At 36.7% G+C, this 25,436-nt stretch overlaps 1 protein-coding gene across 1 annotated transcript; it reads left to right on the forward strand.

Moving 5' to 3' along the window:
• Positions 1 to 497: 497 nt before the first annotated feature.
• On the forward strand, positions 498 to 20,804 carry CLCN3 (H(+)/Cl(-) exchange transporter 3). Its single transcript, XM_051214376.1, has 5 exons — positions 498 to 10,650; positions 11,761 to 11,888; positions 12,642 to 12,736; positions 16,837 to 16,955; positions 19,435 to 20,804. The coding sequence occupies exons 1-4, from the start codon at positions 10,524 to 10,526 to the stop codon at positions 16,865 to 16,867; spliced, it is 381 nt and encodes a 126-aa protein (XP_051067539.1). The 5' UTR covers positions 498 to 10,523; the 3' UTR covers positions 16,868 to 16,955; positions 19,435 to 20,804.
• Positions 20,805 to 25,436: the final 4,632 nt, after the last annotated feature.

The raw sequence follows: 25,436 nt of genomic DNA on the forward strand, positions 1-25,436 counted from the left end.
TTAGTTCAAAAGTTGTTATCATCAGAAGTTGATATCAGTTGGTGAATGAGCGAAAACCATTAGGTGTTGGATAGAAGCTTTTTATTCTTCATTAATTCTCCTCAGTGATAGTGTCCTCTTATAATCTCACTGGAAGAATGGAACTTGTGACTTGCAGGTTTTTGCGACCAACATGTTACTTCTAGACAACCATATCAGAATCCAGTGATCTATGTGTCCGACTTTAGTCGATTTGCGACACTATTATTGTTGTCAATGGTTTTATTCAGTATTATATGATTAGTGCAGTATGGAATTCTTAGTACAAAATACTTTAATAAGTTCTTTTAAGAATAAAGAACCATCGATATATATATATATATATATATATATATATATATATATATATATATATATATATATATATATAGAGAGAGAGAGAGAGAAAAACTATCTGGAATTCAATGAAATGTTTTCAAGATGATAAGAGTATCTTACTTACTCCTGTTACTTCTCATGAAGGAACATAGGCCACCAACCAGCATTCTCCAATTCACTCTGTCCTGGGCCTTCCCTTCTAGTTCTATCCAATTGTTATTTGTTCTTCTCATGTCTGTCTCCATTTCTCGGAGTAATCTGTTCTTTAGCCTTGAGGATTCCAAGTGAGGACTTGCGTTGTGACGCAGTTGGGTGCTTTCCTCAATGTGTGTCCCATCCACTTCCAGCGCTTCTTTCTGATTTCTTCCACTACTGAAATCTGATTTGTTCTCTCCCACAATAAGTTGTTGCTGATAGTGTCTGGCCAACGGATCCGAAGTATTTTGCGTAGACAACTGTTACCAAACACTTGTATCTTCTGGATGATGGCTTTCATAGTTCTCCAGATTTCCGCCCCATACAGTAGAACTGTCTTGACATTTGTATTGAAAATCTTGACCTTGATGTCGGTTGACAACGGCTTTGATTTCCAGATGTTTTTCAGTTGTAAATATGCTGATCTTGCTTTGCCGATCCGTGCCTTCACATCTGCATCAGACCCACCGTATTCATCAATGATGTTGCCGAGATATGTAAAGGTTTTTACATCTTCCGAATCTTTTTGCATGAAGTGTGATTGGATTGGTGCATGTTGTGTTGTATCGGAGAATCCTGCTCTTCTCTTTGTGTATATTGAGACCTACTGCTGTTGAGGCTGCTGCCACACTGGTCATCTTCTCCTGCATTTGTTGTTGCGTTTGCGATAGAAGAGTCAGGTCATCTGGTAAGTCTAGATTGTCCAGCTGTCCACTGTATCCCATACTTCCCCCAGATGTTGACGTCTTCATGATCCAGTCGATCACCAGGAAAAAGAGAAAGAGTGAGAGTAGGCAACCTTGCCTGACACCGGTCTTTACCTCGAACGAGTCTGTCAATTGTCCTCTATGCACGATTTTGCAGTTTAATCCATCATAAGTATTCTGTATGATATTGACTATCTTCTGAGGCACGCCGTAGTGTCTAAAAAGCTTCCATAGTTTTGTCCTGTCCACACTATCAGATGCTTTTTCGTAGTCAATGAAGTAGTTGATGTATAGTGATGAATTCCAATCAATTGATTGTTCCTCAATGATCCGTAGAGTTGCGATTTGATCTGTACACGATCTATCTTTACGGAATCCAGCCTGTTGATCTGGAAGTTGGGCGTTTTCGGAGACCTTCATTCTGTTTAATAATACCCTGTTGAAGACTTTTTCTGGTATTGAGAGAAGAGTGATGCCCCTGTAGTTATCACACTTGCTGAGATCGCCTTTCTTTGGTATCTTGACCGAAAGTTTTTCTTCACAATCTGTTGGTACTTGTTCTTCATCCCAAATCTTGCTGAAGATAATGTGGAGTAATATTGCAGTTAATGCTACGTCCGCTTTCAGTGCCTCTGCTGAAATGTTGTCTGATACTTCTGCTTTTCCGCTCTTGATTTGATGATGGCCATGCTGATCTCTTCAATTGTTGGTGTGTTAATATCGACTGGGAGGTCTGTGTGTGTTTCTTCGATGTTGGGTGGGTTCAGTGGGGCTAGTCGATTCAAGATTTCTTTGAAGTGTTCTACCCACCTGTTTCGTTGTTCTTCAATATTGCCTTCCTTACTTTTCACTGATCGTTCTCGTTTACGTCAATTCCCAGCGAGTTTCTTTAATGTGTCATACAGTTGTTTCATGTCTCCTTCTCTTGCAGCTTTTTCCGCCGTCGTTGCTAGTTCTTTCACGTATTTCTGCTTGTCGGCTCTAATGCTCTCCTTCACTTGCTTGTTTGCTTCTATGTACTCAGCTTGTGCCTTGACTTTCTCTGCTCTTGTTCGGCTGTTGTTAATTACTGTCTTCTTGTTCTTCCTTTCTTTGATCCTGTCCAGTGTTTCTATAGAGATCCATTCCTTATGATGATGCTTCTTGAGGCCCAGAACCTCCTGACACGTTGAAGTTAATGCTTCTTTTCCAGTTGTCCTCCATAGTAGTTTCTTCTTCTTTCAGTAGATCCTGTAAGGCTTGGAACCTGTTGTTGGGAGCTATCTTGAATTCATTGAGTTTATCAGTATCCTGAAGAAAGGCCATATTGAACTTTTGTGATATTGTCCGCCACATTGTCCAGTGCTTTTTAAGTCTCAGTTTCATCTTGGTGACCAGCAATTGATGATCTGATGCTATATCAGCTTCTCTCTTGGTTCTCACATCCTCCTACTGAACTTCTTGTTGATTCAGATATGGTCAGATATGTGATGCAGTGAAGTCTATATAGTTTTGTGTATGCGTATATGTGGGAATATAGTGCCGCCCATGACCAGTTTATTGAAGGCATATAGGTTTGCAAATCTCACCATTTTCGTTCATTTCTCCCAGTCCTTGTCGTCCCATGATGTCTTCATATTCGGTGTTGTCCATTCCAACCTTGGCATTTAAATCTCCCATCAGAATGGTCAGGTCCTTTGTTGGGCAATTCTCGATGATTGACTGCAGCCTATCGTAGAATTGATCTTTAGCGTCTTCATTGTAGTCGTTGGTAGGCGCATAGCATTGGATGACGTTCATTGAAATGCCCTCTTTTTTTGTTTTGAACGAGGCTTTGATGATCCTTGGTCCATGAGATTCCCATCCTATAAGTGCGTTTTGTGCTCGTTTGAACAGCATCAATGCAACTCCTTGTGTATGTGGGGCATTTTCTTCATCATGGCCGGAGTATAACAGAAGCTCTCCTAAAGTTAGTCGTTGTTGTCCAACTTGCGTCCAATGTATTTCACTGATCCCAAGCACCTCTAGGTTGTAACTCCTCATTTCTGCAGCAATTCGGAACGCTCTCCCGGTCTCCCACATTGTACGAGCATTCCATGTACCTAAATAAATGGTTGCTCTGGTTGCCAAAAGAGGCATCGGCCTCGTAACTTCCGAAGGAATTCAGCTTTCATCATGAGGCGTCATAACTCTTCTAAATGAAGACCTTCTGTCTCCCAGGGCAGAGTTTAAAATGTTTAAATAATTTTTTCTGGTTAGCGTTTTTTTAGCGAGTTAGTTTTCTACAGGATGGGGTCGCTAACCCCATGTCCAAGCCTCCTCCTTTATCCGGGCCTGGGCTCGGCAGGAGCCTCAGAGGGTGCTCCAGTCGGAGTTACACCAGAAAATACACAAGGAGAAAGACGTGAATGGAGTTGGTGGTTTATATGCGATAAGACAACACTTTCAGAAGTTTAAAAGGTTTTAAATATCTATCTTTACCAACTGCTTTCAACACTCTCCTCAAAACTACAAAACGAGGAATAGTAGAGAATAACAGGTAATACACAAAAGGCAAATATCGAATAATATCAAAAGCATGTAGCTCTTTTATATCAGTCGAACGGAAAACTTACTTCAATATCAATAAAACATAAGGAAACCAAAATTGTTCCGTGTTAAGAAGAAAGCAAATACATGATTCAGTGATGAGTTGTATCTCTTAGCTAAGACAGTTAATTTATTGGTTTTGTAAATTATATAAATACATCGAATTATTCTCACCCAATGTCGACTACTGCTCGTTCAAGACATTCAAAGTTACCAATTGACTGAATATTTAAAACGTTATATATTTCATTGTTATCTTTTTGATGTTGTTTTAATTAGCAGTTATTGAATAAAAAAATTTCCACCTACAGTCTCCTTGCGATGGCATAACAGTCTTGTTCGTCGTAGTAAGCAGCAGCTATTCCACAGTTATAGGAAATAGCCGCACCACTAACAACAGTAATCAACATCATACCAAATTATAATATGCTGCTAAAATCCAGTATCATGTCACATGGGTTTAGTCCCTTGATGAATTATGAGTGTTTTAAACTAAAACGAATCAGTTTTTTACTGATGTTAACTTGTGTTGACAACACACTTCAAATTAAGCAAGATCCGTAAACATCCTTCCTTTTAGATGTTCTCTCTGCTAATATTAAATTATATAAGATGACACTTAATCAAAGATACCCTGCGTTCTAATGTATTTGTCGTTGTGGTATTTTAAAATTCACATTCATTCAAGATAACAAACAAACGATTTCACATAAAGCATCACTTCCTTCATGAATGTAGATACGGGTAGCTGATGCATATCTACTTATGTGAAACCTAGATTCAAGCATTCCTGTTGACTACTCTTAACCAAATAATTTCGAAGCATATTACATCAATCAATGTAATCGGATTCTTCTATTTTTTCATTGAATAATCTGTATCAATTATTTGATTAACTTACCCATAGGGTAGAGATAACATGTCTCATTTTTTCATTTTCATTCTTTTTTTTTTTTTTAAGTTTTGTACAAATTAATTATCTCAGTTACTATCTGATCATGAAAGCAGAATATCATGCTGCAGAATTTTTTTTTCAGAGTCATTAAATTTATTTATATCTCCTTATTCTTATTTAGAATGAAGCATAAGTTTAGACATATAGATGGAAATCTATTTGCCTACAACATACTTATTCTGTGATTGAAAATATTGTATCATAGAAATCTACAAGTGTTCAGGAAGTTTAATATTGTTCATAGTTGATGATGAACAAGTGCATTAGTATTCAGTTAATTAGTTTCTCATTTCAGTTTACTTCCAATTAGTTGGTTAGAAGAAATTTGCAAACTATATACAGTATATTATCTTGTTATATGTCATCCAAGGCATTGTTTCGTTTCATTACATATACATGCGAATTATTTGAGTAGGCAGTTTATAAACAATAAGCAACCTGTGTTTATTGCATAACGGTTTAAATTGTTTTATCTTACATCACTATAGTTTTCATATTGACTTCTTTTTGTTCGTTTACCTTATCATATAACAGATTTTCATAATTCGAGATGGTGAATTTTAAACTTACTCCTAGATTGTTTGTTTCAATACTTTGTGGGGCTGTCACTGTTGTACTTGTTCTTAAAAAGAAAGTATACTGATATATTTTTTTCTCTACCTACTGTGTTTGAGATTATTGATTATTGTCATTATGAGAGTGATGTTGGAAGTTTGAACAAATATTTTAATGACGTGTCCAACAGGAAGAAACTGGTTTTCGCTTCATCATCATTCTTATTGTTACAACGTTTTATTCATTATTTCATTATTGTCTATTGTGTATCTTGTGATTAACAATAATTATGTACGTTTTCCTTTTTCATTTTTTATCAAAAAAACAAATACCATTTTTAGTTTAAATTATATAATTCCATTAATGATTGCAGCTATGGTTAGTAAATGGACTGGTGATCGATTAACAAATGGTAGTATTTACGAAGAGCATATACGATTAAATGATTATCCATATCTTGGATCGTATGATGAATTAGATAATACATTAGTAGCAGCTGATGTAATGCATCCACGCAGGTGAGTATACAATTTTACTTTTCAAAGAATTTTTATTGTTCTTTATTTCTTTATTTGTAACTCATAACTTGATGATAATATTTTGATTGTGGCTAGATGTCATGGAGTAGTGTGAAGAGTGGGTGTTCGACTTTGAATTACTAAGTGTTAGTTTCGAGTTCCGCTGTATGTACTACAGTTCCAGGGAAGGGAGGCGTATCTGGATAGTATCACTAGCCCGTACACACAAACTATGGTTTAAACGAATTTTTACTTAGATAGATGAGTGACGTTTAATAAATAATTAGGATTCTGAATGCAATTGAATATTCACTTACTGTAAAGATGATTTTATTAATAATAGAGTTACAATTAAGGACGTATGTAAGTAATCTTTTGTTTAATTAATTATTCAATTCATTTATCAGGTGAAATTTTTATTGAATTGGATTGATGTAACGGTATAGATTAATACTGAATGTTTAGTGTCGAATAATTCTCTCATCAACTAATGGAAATAATTAACTTAGGTATCTTCCTTGTAACTTTGTTTGTTCTCGATAAAACAGTCAATACTCTTGATTTAAAGATTTATTAGGTTCAATAAGAATAACTGATTAAATCGGCCATCATAATTTATTCATTTGTTGAATTTACGGTGAGACCATAATTTATGGACGACCATTGATCGACGCTAAATTGACCTTGAGAATGTTCACCTACTAACCAAAAGTAATTGACGATTATAAACCAGTATGGCGAGTTATCATTAGGATTTATAGGTAATGGTTAGGGTTAGGAATAAGACTTGGGGTTTTTATCACGAACCGACATCAGCTAAAATGCCAAAACGCTATTTAACCAAATGGATGACTGAACTTCACGCCAAAATCCCATATCTGTTATCTTATATCTGATTGCTCCGTTCATAAATTATAATTTCGCCGAATTTACTAATCATTTTGAATGATTATAATCGTCTATATTTTATAAATGTATTGAAAATATTGGAAAATACTTTATTGTAAACGTGTCTATAAATCATGTTATTATTTGATAAGATTGATTGATAGTTGTATTTTGTTGTTGTTCATTCAGGATTTTTTTTATGTTAATGAGATTTACTAGTCATGACTAGTGTATGCATATTTTATTGAATTTAGACTAACTGAAGTAGATTATTATTATTATTATTCAATGTATAATTATGTGTACGTGTTAGAATACCTTTAATTGTACAATGTCTTTGTCAGTCTTCTGTTTTTATCTCCTTTTTTTCTATTTGACTTCGTAAGGAATTTCATTCATCACCCTGGCTAAAACATTTGGAACTAATTTGTGTTGTTCAGTTTATAAACATGAAACAGACATAAACAACTTAAGACCTAGTTCAAATGTGTACAAGTTATACATAACTATACTCAACACCAACTTGCCTTATAGTAGGTTGGATGGAAGCTAATGGTGGTCAAACTAAAATGTGACATCAGTTCATAAAGTCACTGAGATGTAGATTACGTGAATTTTGTCAAACTAATGGAAAGATTGTTATCTTAGACCGTCCAACTAATGTGCTATATTGAGATGGATCAATTACAACCATAAAGATATAATAATTTAAGTTGATAGCATAACATGTCTAGATCAATTGATTTTAATCGTTAACATTTATCGTTCTTTTTCGTTTGTCAGTTATCTCCATTCTGTGGTATCAATAACAGCCTTATTACAATATTTATTGTTATAAATTAATTGAATTATTTGTTGAGTTTCGTTAATATTCATCTGTGATATTTGTATGAAATAATGATTCCTTTTTACTGGTTGAATTCAAAATACAGTACATTGGTTTGTGTCTATCTAGTATTGCCTAATCCAATCGCGTTATTTCTGGTATTCTTAGTTTGTGCTATAATTCAAATACTCTTAATTATCACATCATCCTTTCTGGAAAAATAATAAACAATGAATATTTGGTTGAAGTTTGACAAACGCGATTGGATATCAGTTCATTAGTTTCAAGATTAAGCGTTCTCACGTAAGAGCGGAGGTCTTAGGTTCAATCCATTTTGATGGAGTCATGGGTACGCACAGATGAAGAGTCCCATACTAGAACGAAATAGCTGTGCAGTACCTCCTTGGTTCCCAGTTGAGGTGTAACTGGAACTGGTTCATAATATCAAAAACGAATAAGCCAAGTATCACAATTTTCATTAAACTTATTGACAGTTATTTTTTGTACAGGTTAAAACTAGTTTGAAAAATCTATTCATTGCTTTACAGCTTTGATTTTGATCAGTAATAGCAGCTACTTGTTCAAAGTGATTTATTCAGGTTCCAAATTTTGTCCTAAGCAAAAGAACTATCGTTTTCATAAGCGACTATGAAAATAAAGTATGCATAAGTTGTTTTTTCGGTGCCTTCATTGATCCAATGTTACATGTAATCAACTGTAGGTGACGCTTACATGGTATATTCGGAGCAACGTCATTCAAATCCCGTCAACCAATAACTCTATTAAAAATAACTTGTGATGACTAGCTGATTTCCTAATGTCAAAACGTATTGAATTTATTTCATTGTAGTAATATAATAATAAGTCACTCGAATTTCGTAAGACTCCGCTTGTAGCTATTATAGGGTTACCGACAGTCCCACACAAAGGACAAGGGTCGTACATGGAGTCGGCAAGCCCATCCAACAAAAATAAACTTGCTATAAAACGTCCACCAGAGTAAGATCATCCAAATGATCTAAACTCTGACATGAGAGTTCAAGGATCTTCATCTGGAAGAATTATGACGCCTCGTGATGAAAGCCCAGATTTTTCGCAAGTCATGAGGTCGATGCCACTTCTAACAACCAGAGCAACAATTAATATAAATACACGGAATGTCCGGACACTGAAAGACCAGGAGAACCAGTTAAACAGCTACGAAAATGATGAGATACAACTTGGCGCTGCTCGGAAACAGTGAAAGCCATTGGATCCAAGCTGGACAGAAAAGACTAGATACGGGAATGTTGCTGTTGTATTCAGGTCACGAAGAGGAAAATACTCCACACACACTCAGGGTGTTACTCTGATGCTGTACAAAGAAGTCTGTGAAGCACTGATAGGATGGGAATCTCGTGGACTCAGAATCGTCAGAGCATCATTCAAAACAAAGAAGGAAGAGATCACAATGAATGTTATCCAGTGTTATGCACCCACCAATGATAGCAACGGTGACAATAAAGATCAGTTCTATGAGAGGCTGCAATCAAATATATCGAAGTTCCCAATAAAGGGTGTCACCATCCTGATGGGAGACCTAAACGCCAAGGTCGGAATAGACAACATCGAGTACGAAGATATCATGGGACAACATGGATTGACTGGGAGAAAAGGATGGGGATGGTGACAGATTTGTAAATCTATGTGCATTCAACAAATCGTTTATGTTTGGGAGTATATTTCCCCACAAACGCATACACGAAGCTACTTAGGTCTCTTCGGATCACACTATACAGAACCACACCGATCATATTTTTATTAGTGAAAAATCCAGAGGGTCAGTGAAAGACGTGACAACCAGGTGATGAGAGGAGCTGACACAGCCTCAGATCACCACCACCTGGTGATTGCCAACATGAAACTGAAACTAAAGAAACAGTGGGCAGCCGGTGAAACAGCATTACAATAGTTGAATGCAGTCTTTCTTCAAGATACTCACAAACTCAACCAATTCAAGATATCTCTCAGACACTGGCTCTAATCCTTACAGTGTGAAAGCATTAGGACCTGATAATACACCAACTGAAGCACTTAAGTTAGACACATAGGTAACTGAAAACATACTCCTCATTTTATTTAGGAATATATGGGAGAAAAACAGGTACTGACAGATTGGAAAGAAAGATACCTCATCGAGATACCAAGAAAAAGAAATTTGAGCAAGTGTAAGAACTCACCTACAGAGACATCACACTTCCTTGACTATAAAAAGCATTTGACAGTGTGGATAGGAAAATATTATGGAAACTTCTTCGACACTATGGAGTACATGAGAAAATCGTCAACATCATCTGGAATTCATACGACGTAAGCTGACATGTAAATGATGGGTAGCAACTGTAAAGCGCTGAAAAGGATTGTCCAGGAGAGTGTTGGGTGGCGAATCCTGGTGAGCGGCCTAACCTCCTACACGAGGGTTAACAGGCCTAAGTAAGTAACAAACATACTGTGCAACTTAGTAATTAAGTACACGTTTGTGCGCATGGTCTCAAAGTAAACATATTTCTTGAGAACTAGTGATATTTCAATGATTGTTCAAACTGAAGTAGGTACAATAGAGTTCTAACATAGAAGAGGTTGTTTTATTGTAGATTTCCTCTTATCGATAAGCCACTTTGCTAATCTTAATGTTATTTCCATTGGATATGTAATCAGTTTGACAAGATGACGTTCTGTGTCATCATGTCGCCTGATTTGCTCGTAAATTTTGTTTTTGAAATTAGACTTTTTTGTTGTATTCAGGAAATAGCAACACGTCTATATGCATGCATTTTCAATACGATTTCGTTATTGATAACGTCAATTAATTGACTTGTCTTATTCCCTTTTCCTTTCTCGTTATTGTCTATAATGTTTCCATCTGTTTTTTCAGAGATTCTAATTCCCCTCTATATGTTGTTACACAATATGATATGACAGTTGGTGATCTAGACCAATTGGTTAGTATATGTGATGTTAAAGGATTTCCTGTTGTTGTTTCACAAGATTCCCCATACCTAGTTGGATGGGTTTCAAGAAGAGAGTTACGTTGGGCTTTGGGTAAGCTATTAGAAAACTATCATTGAATTATAAAGTATTTTACTTGTGACTTGTTGATATCTACTTATATACGTTGATAGGTAAACGTTATTATGTTCAGTAAGTACAAGTAGAATTCCTATGTGAGATTTTTCTAAACCAATTTTAATTAAAAATATTTTCGATTACCTAAATGTTTGTAGATTGATTGATGTAATTGATTTATTGTGTAAACCATTTTTGTCAGAAGTGAATGTTGATTACAGAATTAATTAAATGTTGGTCCACATTAACCTCAAATAACGTTTTGTATTTAATAAATACTTATCTTTTGAATCTTTCGTCAGATATTTATATAACTGATGACTGTTGATAGTTACAACTTACAATATGAGTTAATGAATACTTGTAACTCGGATGGATGATTTTGATGGTCTTTCGTTCTTTGAGCTGGATGGCTTAGTCGTGAAACTTTCAGCAACAATTCAGTCAGAATTAAGTCATTCAAATACTAATTTTTGGTGTTAACTGAATGAATGTATTCGTAAGGATGCGGTTTCGACTCCCATTTCGTTTGTAAATATCGTAGTGCTACAAGAGTTTAGTGGCGGTAACATAACATACACCTCAAGAGATACATTATCCCCCTCATGTTTGCAGCGGCACTTTGCTAACGAGTGCTAAACTGACTTAGAAACTAGATCTCATGTTTCCTTCCTTCTACCTCCAGCCAATCAACGTCATTACTTAAATAATTCTTCATTGAATAATTCTATTAATTGTAGTAGATACCTATCTCGAAAACATCAGTTTGTTTAAAGTGTCTTGTGTAGCTCAGTCAGTAAAACAGTGTATAATGATTAAAATCTAGTTGTGAATAGTCATTATCATCTATTATCCCATTGACTAATTTTACTTGCAAACCAATTTTAAAACACCGATTGCTTACTTTTCGGGATGGCTAGGTGGGTGGATAGTTTTTACGTTGTTCTACTTGTCTGTATTTTTGTTTACTCATTTCTGTCATGGAACTTGATTGAGAAATAGTTTTTATTATATGCTCATCTCAATGGTTCTGTTTACCATAGATAAATATTGGTTTTACCTGTTTATTATCTATATAATGAATAGATCGTGAAAGAAAATATGATTCAAATATTGTCGATGATTCGCCAGTTCATTTTGCCACATTTCAGGAAGTATATGCAGATGATAATCAGGAATTGACACCTGTCAACTTACAAAATATTGTTGATTTGGTACGTTTTGTAATCTAATATCCCGTAATAAATTATTGTTATTGTTATTGCTATTATTAACTCCATAGTTTACGATATGTTTATTGGTTTATCAGTTTTCCAAATAACAGTAAAACCGTTTCATGGTGACCTTAACGTCCTATTTAGTTATAGTGTTTTTTCGTTTTTATTTTAAAAGAAACGTGTTCCAGTAGTCATTTTATTATTTACTGGTCTAAATTATCGTATATATTTATGAACTCGCGTTCCCCTGTATCAAAATTATTCATATTTGTTTATTGACTGTATATGTTTTAAAAAGTGCAGATGAACAGTTGGTAATTCAGTTTTTCCTGTTAAGTATCTCCATGATCAATTCTGACTGTTGTTTTGCAATACAAGATCCTACCACCATATTTCTCCTTTTTTTAATGTCTTTCACAATGCATCAAGCTAAACAGACAGGGTTTAGGAAACTATGTGATAAGCTAATAAATCGATTACCAGCCTGGACCGGCTATGAAAAGTCGACATTTTACTCATTTAACCAAAAACGATCACGGTTGTATATATCACTACCTGTAAAAATACACACATGCTTCAATTGTGAATAATTGTCTACAGTAAACTCTTTGTACAATTTATCTTTGTTTTTTACTTTTGGTGTTTTGGTCCAGGCAGTGTGTATCATTTGTAACTTATTCTAATTTCAAACCGTTTAATTGTGTCCTAACTCACTGTTATTGGCGATTTCTGTGTCCTTTTACCATTTAGTCTCCTACAACGGTATCGGATCATACACCGATGGAAACAGTTTTGGATTTCTTTAAAAAGTTGGGCCTCCGACAAATCATTGTTACACGTAATGGGTTAGTAAACGTTTTTGTTTTGTTTACTAAGTGTAATCAAATTTTTAGTAATTGTCAAATACTTCATTCAGTAGTAGTGATAGACTTGTAAAAAACTGTCTAATTATCTTTATTATCGTTTCTACTATTTATGTCTACTTAGCTTGTTGCATTTCGTGTCGGTAAAATTCACGACGCGAGAGCGAATTTCATATGACAGTAACATTTATTATAGTTACCTAGGATATAGTTAAGTTGAAGCAAAGCTGATCAGCAAAACGTAATGATCTGCTTTCATAAGTTTTGGCATTTAGTCTCTGTTACCCCTTCTACTTGATTAACTCAGCACACGATATACAACTAACAGCCCTCGAACGTATAGAGCCCTCATAGTCCAAAATTAGAAAACAGATGAAGTGTTTGTAGGGTGAGAATTAAAAACATACAGAAAAATATGTGTATTTATAATTATTGGCGATAGTTATAACTTAGTTCAACTGATGAAGCTCAAAGGTCTCAAAGAGTACGAGCAGTGGTTTAAAGGCAAATATTATTGAATAGAAGTGATCTACGGATATCCTCTACTTTTAAAGGCCACGTTTGATAGCCATAAAGGTGAACGGAACAAAATACTGAGCAGTAAACTCGTCCTTCAGTTGGTAGATTAATATCTTGCCTACGCTATAAGTGACGCAAGTTGGCAGAAGTCTATCAAGCCTTTTGAAACTATGTAGGGATTTCGTCAGAGACTGATGAGACTTCTAAGATAAGTGAAGTGATCGAAACACTCAACTGCTTCACGCTATATCATTTGTTCTGGGGTTGACATCAACCATTTTCTTAACTAACATTTCACATTTTGATGGAGAGAAATATATCCCAAACATGCTTGGATTAACGCTTGAGGTGTTCAGAAGACTATTACGCTCATATGAGCGTAATACGCTTCTCGTTGTTCGCAAATGGGAGAATTTCGCCAAAAGACAGGCTTCCACTCGAGAACAACTATATTTTCTCCATGAGTGTATTCGCCAGCATGTTCTACCAACAAGTGTAAGATATAGACCTCCAATCAACTGCCCATTAGGATGGAAAATAGCTAAGCAAAGTGGAAGAAAAATGGTACACCTAATGATAACGGATGCACACTACAGAATCCGCAAATACCAACACGTCATAGAGGACCAAAAGATGAAGCTACAAAGGACACTTACGTCAGAACACTTGGAAATCTTGACAACAGCCATCGAGATATCATGCAAACGACACAGAGAACAAAGAAGAAACGCCTTAAAGAAAAAACTGATCAAGATCTCAAAACTACCCATGGAAGAAAACACAAACAACTGCATGATCAATTTGTCAAAACAACCACTAACAAATACGGAAGAACACCTCCAAAAAGGATTAAACTACAATACAAGCGACGCCTCAAAGCTGTAATTTTTCGCAGCACTGGAGTCATCACTCAAAACTTCGGGAATCAGTGAAGAAACACAACAAGAAATAAGGCAAACTATAGTACCGCTAACTCAACAGGCGAAGGAAAACAACCAACTGACTCCACAAGAACAAAAGGCCTTAAAAGAACTCAAAAATAGAAAAGATATTGTCATAATACCAGCGGACAAAGGACGCACCACAGTAATCATGGACAAAGAAGAATACGTCAAAATAGCCGAAGAACTACTGGAAGACAAGAGCACATACAAACTGATGGATACAAATCCCGTCAAAAAATTAGACAAGCAAATCTCAAAGACCTTAAACAAGCTAGTCAAAGCAGGAGAAATAACAAAACAAGAACAATGGAGAATGAAATCCAACGGACCAGTACTTCCTCGATTCTACGGCAGACCCAAAATACACAAACCAAACATCCCACTACGCCCAATTGTAGCACTCCCCGGAACACCAACGTACAATTTGTCAAAAGAAATTTCAAGAATACTGAGACATTTAGTAGATTCAGCCAACCACTCAATCAAATCCTCTACACAATTCCTGGACCAAATTAAGGACATCCAAATCAACAACGACGAACTGATGATATCCTTCGATGTTCAGAAGACTGCATTTTGTCAGTGTCTTTAGTAAACAAACTATGTCACCTGCGTATTTCAAGTCAACAAGAGAATTTCCTGGTGGGCGATCGACTTCTGATGAGTCAGACAATAAGATTGTTATCTCCAATCGATTATCTTTTACCGGGTTAAATAAAAATGGAAGTAGCAAATCCTGATGAACAGTCAGTCAGTCAGTAACAACGTAGGACTTCGTATTTACATACATCAGTTCGAGTTGCCATACCACATTAGCACAGAGATCCAGTGGTCGATTCAAATCTCCTAGTGGTAGAGGTACAATCCAGTGAAATAAATTTGGAAAGAGAAAAAAGAAAGGGACATGAAGAATTCAGAAGATTAGAATTTGGGAGAACAAAAGGAGTGGATGCACCTGCGCCATTCCAAACGACTTTGAGTCATGACATTCAAGGTCTCTAACCATCGGTTGCTATCGTCTCGCGGATCGCAATCAAGTATTTTACACCTACCAACATGGCTGAGTCCACTTGTCAGTGACTTCATGGATTTGTGCTATGTTTTGGTCTGACTGGCCCTAGCTCTCTTCCAACCTACTCCTACACCAGAAAATATCGCTCGTCGGGGCAGTCGGTGGTTGGATATACGTCACAAATGTCCCAGCCATCTCAACTGATGACGCTTCACTACTTCATCAATTGATTTGCCATCCTTACCTAGTACCCGTTTCCTAACAACTGAATTACTTACTCAGTGGTCCCAGGAAATACGAGCAATGCTTCGAAGACACCTATGATCGAATACTAGTAAGCTACGAATATCCTCTACTCTCACCGGCATAAATGGCGCAAGTTGGCAAAAGCTAGTTAAGGCTTCTGTATACATGCTGAAATTTCGTTACATACCAAACCACTAGGGCTGATGAGACTCCTAAGATAAGTGAAGAGGTTGACACGCTCAACTGCTTCACTCCCTATCATTGGTTCAAGTGCCGATGCAACCCAATCCTGAAGCAATATTTTGCATTTCGAGGGGGGAGAATTGCATCCCGAACATGCTTGCATTGTTGTGTACGGTGGTCAGAAGACTCTGTTTTTTGTCAGCGTCTTCACCAAATAGAACTATGTCATCGGCATATTCCAAGTCAACAAGTGAATCTCCCGGTAAAAGTTGAACTGGAAATTTGGATGAGGAAGTTGTTATCTCTAAAAGTTAAACAAGAATGGAGAGAGTGAACAGCCCTGACAAACACCACTTGAGGTAATCAATTCTGATGACATTTCGCCATAAGCTCTCACTCGGCCAGTTGTGTTCGAATAGAGAGCCTTTACAAGGTTAATGTACTTCTTTGGTACTCCTTTCAGTGACAAACACTGCCATAGAACCTTACGATCAACAGAGTTGAATGCTGCTTTAAGGTCGAGAAATACTACCATTGTGGGGCGTCTGAATGTGTGTCTGTGTTCTAGAACCTGACTTAGTGTGAATATGTGGTCTATACAACCACGTCCAGGTCGAAAACCAGCCTGATTTTCTCTAGTCTGCTCTTCACGAGCTTTGGTTAGGCGTCGAAGTATTATTGAAGCTAATATTTTAGACACTATATTAGTCAAACTGATTCCTCTGTGATTGCCACAAGAGGACTTTTGTCCAGTCAGACGGGACTACGTCCAGTTCCCTGATTCTTCCTATGACTTCAGTCAGTCTCTCCTCTAAAACTGGACCGCCATCCTTAAAAATCTCAGGCGTAAATCTGTCAGAACCTGCTGCTCTTCCACGCTTCAGATTTCCTATAGCTTTTTCAGCTTTGTGAAGAGTTTAAGGACTCACATCAACTTCTCTTTTTAGTTCGACTGGAGATCTTTGAAAACTGAAGTGTGAATGAAGGTCAGTTGAACTGATCTCTAAAGTGTTCTGCTCACCGATCCAATCACCTGAATTGAGAATGAATAATATGTCCATCTGTTTCCGAGATAATTTCTCTAACAGTTGGATTCCTAATAGCGGTTTCCTTGACAAGTCTGAACAGTTGTCTGCTTCTGTCTACTGTCACTGCCTTTTCCATCTCTCTTGCTTTAGATACCCACCACTGTTCGCGATCATTGCGTAGGCTTCTTATCAGCCTGCGCTTAAGCTTACTCTGCTCTTCATCATATTCAGAGCCAGATGGAATGTGTTTTCGAGCATCTATCAGTGAGGTAGGTGCTGCTGAGATCCAGTGTTTCTCCGTAACCTTATGGTTTACCTTACTAGCAGATATCACTAATGTTTGCACAGGTTTTCGGATATCATTGAACTCTGCCTCGTGGTGGGCATCAATTACATGGCTGCTTAACTGTTTTTCTAGTTGTTCCTGAAATATATTCTTAGCTTGTCTATCATTAAGTAGGACCCCAAGAGATTTACTTGCAGCGTTTTTACCTACGTCCAGTAAGACGCAGACAAATGCGCGCTCGCAATAGAACATTATCTGAATCTAAGCATGTGCTCCGAAACGAGCGACAGTCTTCCATCGAGCCCCTCTATCGGTGGCTGATAGCGATGTGATCTAGTTGGGTCTAACGTTGGGACGAATTCGGAGGTCGTCATCTCGGAAGATGTTTTTCCTTATGCTTAAAGAGTAGGCAGACGACAAGTGTCCCTATCTTTCCGAGTCCTTACCGTTCCGTTTAATTGGATAGCGCAAAATAGACTGTCAACTGCGATCCAGTCTAAGAGAGCTAGTTCTACCGTCGGACTCAATGCTATACCTGCACCAACGAAGTCACGGAAAGCAGCATCAAGGCTTCCAGACACACGAGGCATGAATCGAGATGGTTTTTTGTTTTGATATGATGAGGTCATATGAATGACGCTACCTGGACTCTGTATGCGCGTTTCGGAGACGCAGCATACATCGATGGCGCGAGATTCTAAATTACTAGTTAAGGAAGCCTGTTGTCTTATTTGGCACAGTGTTCGGACGTTAAAAGCTCCTACATATAGTTTAGAGCGTGGTTTTAGGAGACCGGGAATAACGCTACGCGTACTCGAATCGTTTGCATTAGCGGCGCGAGGTGATAAAAGAACGTGAGAAGGTTTAGTCGTGAAGATAAGAGAGTTATTAGGAAGTGTATGGAGGATTTGATTGTGACCAACTTGGTCTCATGCGCTGCTACGGGTATGAGGGCTTATGTCACTTACTGGCTGCCCTACTCCGTGGGAGGTTATTCCTTGAGAAACATGAAAAAGAAGGTTGGGTTAGTGTTGGTCTTAACGACTTGAAAGTGAGACTACAGAGTCCAAGGGACAAGTACTTGGGGTCGGACACCCTCGGCTTTTTTGTAGGATGTTTTAACGTGTTAGCTCCGTTCTTCGAAATACCTTACCACCGGAGACGGAAATCGGTGAGGTAAGGTGAGGTGTGACATTTTTATGGTTGACCTTTTCTAACCCCTTCCTTCCTTGTGAGAAGGCAGCATCGCCGCAGATGCTGGTTGCCTGAGGGAAACACCTTACTACTGTCACACCGCTCTACATTCAGCAGTACGACTTCACCCTCAGACCTTGAGTTGCTGCTTTCAGTCTTACCGTTCTCCAATCGAGCTGCATGGCATGGTAGAACCTACAGAAACATATGTCCCAGCCAATATGCCTCGGTTGGGTCATCACGACAGGCATGCTTGACCATGACGTCAAGGTAGCAGCTACGGTCGGGACTGCAGTTAGATAATCAGTAATAAATAATAAATAATGCTGAACGCCAAACTTAATGCAAGTAGTCAGTGAGCTAGTTAACATCCACTGACTGAGGTCAATTAAATTGCGTTATGCAGATGAAACTAAATTCTTCCTCGAAATATTGTGCTGCATAGTGTTCATATAAATTAATTAGAAGCTTCGAATCACTTGATTAATACTCAGTATCAATCACGCAATGCTTTTATTCTGAATCTTGAAGTTAAGAACGTTCAAATAGGGAAGCGTTTGATGCGACTGAAAACCCATGGTAATCTCACAAGTGCATCCTTTTCATACCTCGAAAAATCAAAGGGTTTTATCCAGCTTCATGCGTCCTAGTTTTTATACTCATAGCCTTATATTTTTACTATGTTTTTCTGTTTCACTCACCCTACATTTTATTGCTGGGAAGTTTGAGAACCTAAATCCACCCAGTTTCATATTCGGATCCACTCACCAATCTTGACAGTCACGTCCATCATATTGAAATTGCCTTTCGTTAACCATCACATTATGGTATTACTATATATTGAAAACTATTTTCAATTTAATCAGTATTACTTAGAAACTAATAGTCTGAATGTAATATGTAAATGAAGTTTTGATTATTGTGAATTTCCATACATGCACTCTTACATTATCAGTGCAAATGCAAATAAACAAAATAAAACATATTGTCAGTAAATAAAATTCGTTCATTTTGAGATTCATAGCTCATTCTGTGACGTTAAACAATTTATCCTGGTTCGGTGCCTTCGAACATGAAAAAAAAAAAAATCACTTAAGAGCATTTGGATTTCATCTTTTGCAGGAGGTTAGTATACCTAGTGGTTGGTTGAAGTATGGTGAAAAGCTGAGTTACATGACTAGTCGTTCATTAAACTGTATACGTATATACGCTATCGTTTTTGAATTGTATTTCAATATGTTCGTTTCTGTGTTTCTCCCCCGATCTAGGTGTCCTCTTGGTGTATTGACTAAAAAAGATATACTTCGTCATGTTCGTCATCACAATCCAAATAATCGTTAAACAGTAACTTTTAACATAACATTGTTAATATCCTTCCGGTTATCTGCCATGATTATTTTTTGTGCTTCTCTATACATAAAACACATGAGTATTTGTTCGTTTATTTATTTATTTGTCTCATTTAACGGATATTTTCCATTGGTTTTTATTGCACATTATCCCTCCATAATCCGTCATTATATATAATCTGTAAAATCTTCTTAGAATGATTACACATTCTTTTCAAAAATTATCTACGAATGATATATTCTTATATACGTAATGTATAATAAATGATCTCTCCTGTTCTATAAATTGTTATCAACTCTTTTAGAAAAGACATTATTCCAGTTATACCATCCGAAAATTATGACTGTTACATGAAGGTACCTAAGTGGTACTGCTAGATGAAATGAATGTTTGCATAGTTCGATGTGAAATTCCTTTACTGAGTAATGTTAGATGATGTGTTGTGACTGATTCGATCGGCAATTTAAGTTTTCCCATACATTATTCAAGAATAATAAAATCTAGCCAAAGTACTATTTCCCGTGTGATTAAGCTAGAAAACGTTTCCGATATATTATTTCCTGGGATTCTATTTCTTATTAGTACTTTTATTGAAACCGCTGACTTTCGTCTAAATCCATTGTTTTTCTTTTCTCAGAGCAATTTATTTCCATAACGTAATCATTGTGTTAAGCCATCTACAACCGCATGATCAATAATAAAACTTTGGTTTTATTAGGGTTAACGTAAATCTGAATACGATAGAGAAGTTGTTGGTATAAAAACAGAACGACATTTCAGAAAAAAAAACAAGGAAATGTAGAAACAGCACATTCACATTTAAACACGAATGTTAAAACAAGTTCGTCATAAAATGTATGTAGAAAACTGGACTATGTTTGCCTTTATCGTTTAGGATGCAGGCTGTATAACTCCTTATTTTCTTATATTGAATGACAAGTCGTTTTCGCTTTCGAACAAGTCAGACCGTGCTTCAGTTGTTCCGTCTAAATGTAGTAAACTTTGTGACTAACAGAACAAGGTTATTTTACAACGTTTCGATGAGAGGAGGAAGGGAATGTGTATAACGAGATTGAAAAACGTTGGATCAGTTATAATTCATTTTCATACAAAGTATTTTTCATAATTTTGGTAAATTGCATTCGCGACATCATGAAAACTGACATTTAATAATGCCTTACTTTCTCATAGAGACAACAGGGTGGCATATATTTACATTGAAGGGACAATAATCATATACAATGTCGCGTGTAGGTAGCTCAGTGCGACAAGGTAGGAATAAAATTTGGTCAAGGAAATTAGTATCTACAGTAAAAATCAATCTGATTACGAATTGAACGTTAAGCTAAGTTGGATTTAGTCAGAAAATGTCAGATTTAAAACGTTACGATGGATTGCTAAAAGCGTGGATGCACAACTAATATCATAAACTAAACTGTATCAATCGCCTCATAGGTACAATCTACTAGAGTTGAACCAAAATGATTTAACTACTGAACACACGTAATTTGTACTGAATTCGCATTGCTCAATAAATACATACTCTGACTCACCTAGGTCAAGAAAACACTGCCCTAAATACAATTGGAGAAAACCAAGTATGCTACAAGAAAGATGTGTTTCAGATAATAAGACGATGAAAAATACCCTGGTTGATATCAGAATGACTTGTGTTTCGGACTATAAAATACGGGGTTAGTGACTTTCCTATTTTCTACTGAGACAATAAACGCACAATGATTTTTGTCTTAGGTGACAAATGTTTAGTTTGATTAACGGAAGATCAGTAATAATAATAACAGATAATATAAATACTTATATCCAATACTCTCCTCGCTGTTTGAATCAGCTATAATACATAAACACATCAGTCAGCGGTACGTCACATGAACAGATACACAACATAATAGTAGTATATGCAACAAAAAATTAAGTTTTAGTCTGAACAACTGAAAGGAGTAGATCTAATACAGCAACCATTTTGATAAGAGGTAATGTTTGCACTATGTGATATAACAGCTGCACACGACATGAACAAGGTGCTTATTAAGCACCATATTAGGCTTAGTTAACGTTGACATGCCATGAGAACTTCTGAATCTAGTATCCTACTGTTTTAGTATTACGTTGCACTCCTTTCTTTGGTTTATTTGTGGTGAAAGAAGTTGATGTTCTATTGAGAGATTATGATTAGTATTATTATGTCATAGGAATATGTAAAATCACTTAATATTTATATACAATTTCATATCCTGCTGTTAACTACGAATTGGCGGATATGATACCATAGTTGCATGTCTATGACTTCGATTTCATTTGTTTCTGAAAGATAGACGTCTTCACTTTGTGACTTCTTTGAGTGAGTGCATAAGAGCAATGACGAAAAGATTTCACTTCTCTACCATGGATGATGTAATTCACGAACATCTATTAAACGTGGAAACTAGCCACGTTAATATGTCATTAACAGGTTGCAGTGAAAAGGTAGTCCGTCACTTTAAGCAAGTGAAAGGATGTGGCGAACGACAATTGAAAGAAAGATACACTGCAGTGCAATCTTTGCATGTTTATATTTAAAACTACTACTGAGACCAACAGGAATCTCGATATTGCAATTGGTTTTGGTCTGTATCAAGTTAACTATGGCAACGCTCACGTGCTCCGTGGGTGCAATTTACAAGACGAAAATACATATCTATATGTATTGTGGACAAACGGTAAATAGTTTCATAGTTTAGTCGTCTGTTTGAATCATTTAATACTTCAAATATAATCTTACTCCTATTATTTATTTTAAGCATAATTTCTCGCTCTTCTCTGAAATTAGTATGGAAATACGACTTTGTCGGGCCAGTAAAATGCCGGCTGTTATTAGAAGCCGAATACGGGTGGCGTTAGAGGAATTTATTTCGAGCATTTGTTTATCCATACAGAGATTCAGAATAAGAAACAAGGTGGCGAGGCAGATCGGAGAGGGTGTGTGAACCAACCTAATTGGACTAGGTGTGACTGAATATTTGTAGTCAGACAAAATAGGTTACATGCATCTGGTGAGTAGAGTAAGAGATTAACACATGCTCATATAAAAACGGTCAAGGTTAATAAGCGAATAATTGAAAGTGTCAGAATTTGATTCAAGAAGAATGAACAGATAAGTCTGTCTGAATGCTAGAATAACTCATTTGGGCTGAACGGGGTGCCAGCCACTGCAATCTAAACTGATCGACTGAACGTGGACCAATATCCATTTTTCATCCATTCTATCCAGCTCACGCTCTGGACTGTCTCCAAAACGGATAGGATGGCCCGGCCTTGCAGACGTGGCCTTATGTAAAATTATTTTAATCCATATTAAATATATTGTTCCACGTAAGATCTTATAGATTAGACAGTTACATCATAACAAGTCTACAATTTTAGGACTAGGTCCATTATTAGAGCAGTACTGATAACGAAGTAGATCGTATTTCTACATATGTATCAACATTCATGGTCCAAATGGCTTGACTGTAACATTGAAACTATTGTTAGACAAATCACGTCTAACATCGCAGTACACCAACATTACGGATTCAGGAATGTTTCCTCGAAGATATATCAGAAATGCAATCGTTCGGGACTTCGACATACAACCGATTTATTTTATCCGCACACTTATACGGATATTGTTGAAGCGATATTTCGGGATAATTTTTCAACTGGATTAAAATCATAATTTCCCCGTCAGTTGACTTGTCAGAATCGATTTAACCGACTGTAACAATCAAGCATTCGACGTTGCTTATGTTATATTCTAGCGAAGATTAAATTACGAGTATTTCCTGAGACCCAGTGCTGGACTAATATTATCCATATATTCCTTTGGTGTAGCTATTCTGTTATTAGTTTATGTATATTTATATTTATCTTGTTATAAGCTTCATTGTGACCTATATATTATTACTGTATGATTTAGTGTTCCTAAATTATGTTCAGTTTACTAACTATCGTCTCCCACGTTCACAGCCACTTATTTGTGTATGAATGTTATTTCCTATCTTACGGTGCGTTGCGGTCTGTTTGGTTGATATATAAACCCAGTATGTCTGAAATAAATGATTGGCATAGTGGAAGCTGATATTGATGTTCTGAACTCAAGTGGACGGGCTAGGCGAACAAGGGATCAATAAAGAAGCTAGACACAGTGCTAAGATTGAATAAGCCGCATTTGATTGGCGAATAATTTACGTGATAAAAAGCCGGAGACGAGGTCACAACAACTTACAGTATTAAAATGTTTATTAATTAAAAAGTTAGAGTGAGGCATTACAATAGTTCTAATTACAGAACCGATTAAACAGACAAACGAATATTTCTGCGCACATACACACACATGGCTAATGTTTTCTTTTAAAGACTACATTTGCGCACAGGATTCATTATCAAACCACTTTTACATTGGTACGTTTCTGAAAACCCTTGATTGTGTTTCACAATATCGTTCAAGCTGAAAATGAAGAAAATTTGAGTGAAATACGTGGAACTATTTATGTAAAAATGTAATGTAATTTTATGATTTTTCATTGATGAACATACTACACAAACGTTGGCAGTATTTGTTGAGATACATTTTTTCGGCGATTGTAAGTTAAACATTTGCATTAGTTGCCGCTTACAACCAAATGTGCACTGCTGGGAATACGTTTAAAATAATAATAACTTAGTCTTTATCAAATAACGGAGTGAAAACCAAAGGTTCTGAAAAGTCTTGTAAATTTAAACACTCCATTCCGTTCCTAAGCTATTCTGGTAATCCGCAAGCTAGAACTACGCAGCAACCTCAACACGACAGAAGGGGCGCAAAATAAGCGAAAAGCACTTTACTCCAAAGGTTCATTCTTGTACAGAGAACACGGGAATTTAAAGATGTTTTGGCCAATCTGCTGAGAGACATATTATGCTACTGACCAGTAGTAGCATGCCACGTTGATTTTCTAAAAAGCTCCATCATGTTCTGATTGGCTAGAACTCTTTGGCTGATTTAGGGCTTCTGGAGAGTTCGTTACAGTTCTCGATAATTTGACAACTGGGTTGCGGCGGCGTCGCCTCATTCTTGTTGTCTTCCTTGTTCGAGGCTTCTTTTCAGTGTCCTTGGGCATATGCAACCTTGACGAGTCTAAGATTAACTCTAACGAGAGATCCGACGAGTTATTTCGAGTCTGCATCGTTCTGTTGTCCTTATGGATCTGATTCGTATGTCGTATACATGTTCCAAAAGTTCATCGAACTCCGTACAAAACTTTCTCCAATTTTCGCACAATTTTTTCTGGCTCTCATCGGTTCTTCGCGAGGTTGGATTTAACGAAAACTTAGAAGCCAACATTAAAGCTACGGATATTTGGATTGTGACTGTGCCCATCCACTAATTTGGACGGCAATATGGCGTTGAAAACGGTCCTTATACTTTTTCCAAACAGGACTTCAGCAGGAGACTTACCGTCCGGAACCTTTGGGTTTGGAGTGGTTCTATAGGATGCTAAAAATTTTGTGATTACCTGTCTAGTCTCTTTGCCTCCTCCTTTTATAAATGCTCGTTTAAAGGTGTCCACGAAACGTTCTGCTTGTCCGTTCGATTGAGGATGGAAGGGCGGAGAACAAAGATGAGTTATTCCACTTGCGCTACAGAAATTCTCAAACGATTCTGCGATGAGTTGCGAGCCATTATCAATTACTAAGGTCTCTGGAACTCCGAAGCAGCTAAACAAGGTAGACAACTTGTGAAGTGCCTCCGATATTGTACAATTGGGCATGGTATATACTTCTGGCCCTTCAGTAGATGCATCTACGATAATAGATCGACGTTGACGTATGTTAATTAGATCAAGTTTGAGCAAATGAAACCACTAGACAAAATATATAAAACTCACACATTTTTATGATT

The sequence above is a fragment of the Schistosoma haematobium genome, chromosome 2 (assembly GCF_000699445.3).
Source record: "Schistosoma haematobium chromosome 2, whole genome shotgun sequence".
Lineage (NCBI taxonomy): Eukaryota > Metazoa > Platyhelminthes > Trematoda > Strigeidida > Schistosomatidae > Schistosoma > Schistosoma haematobium.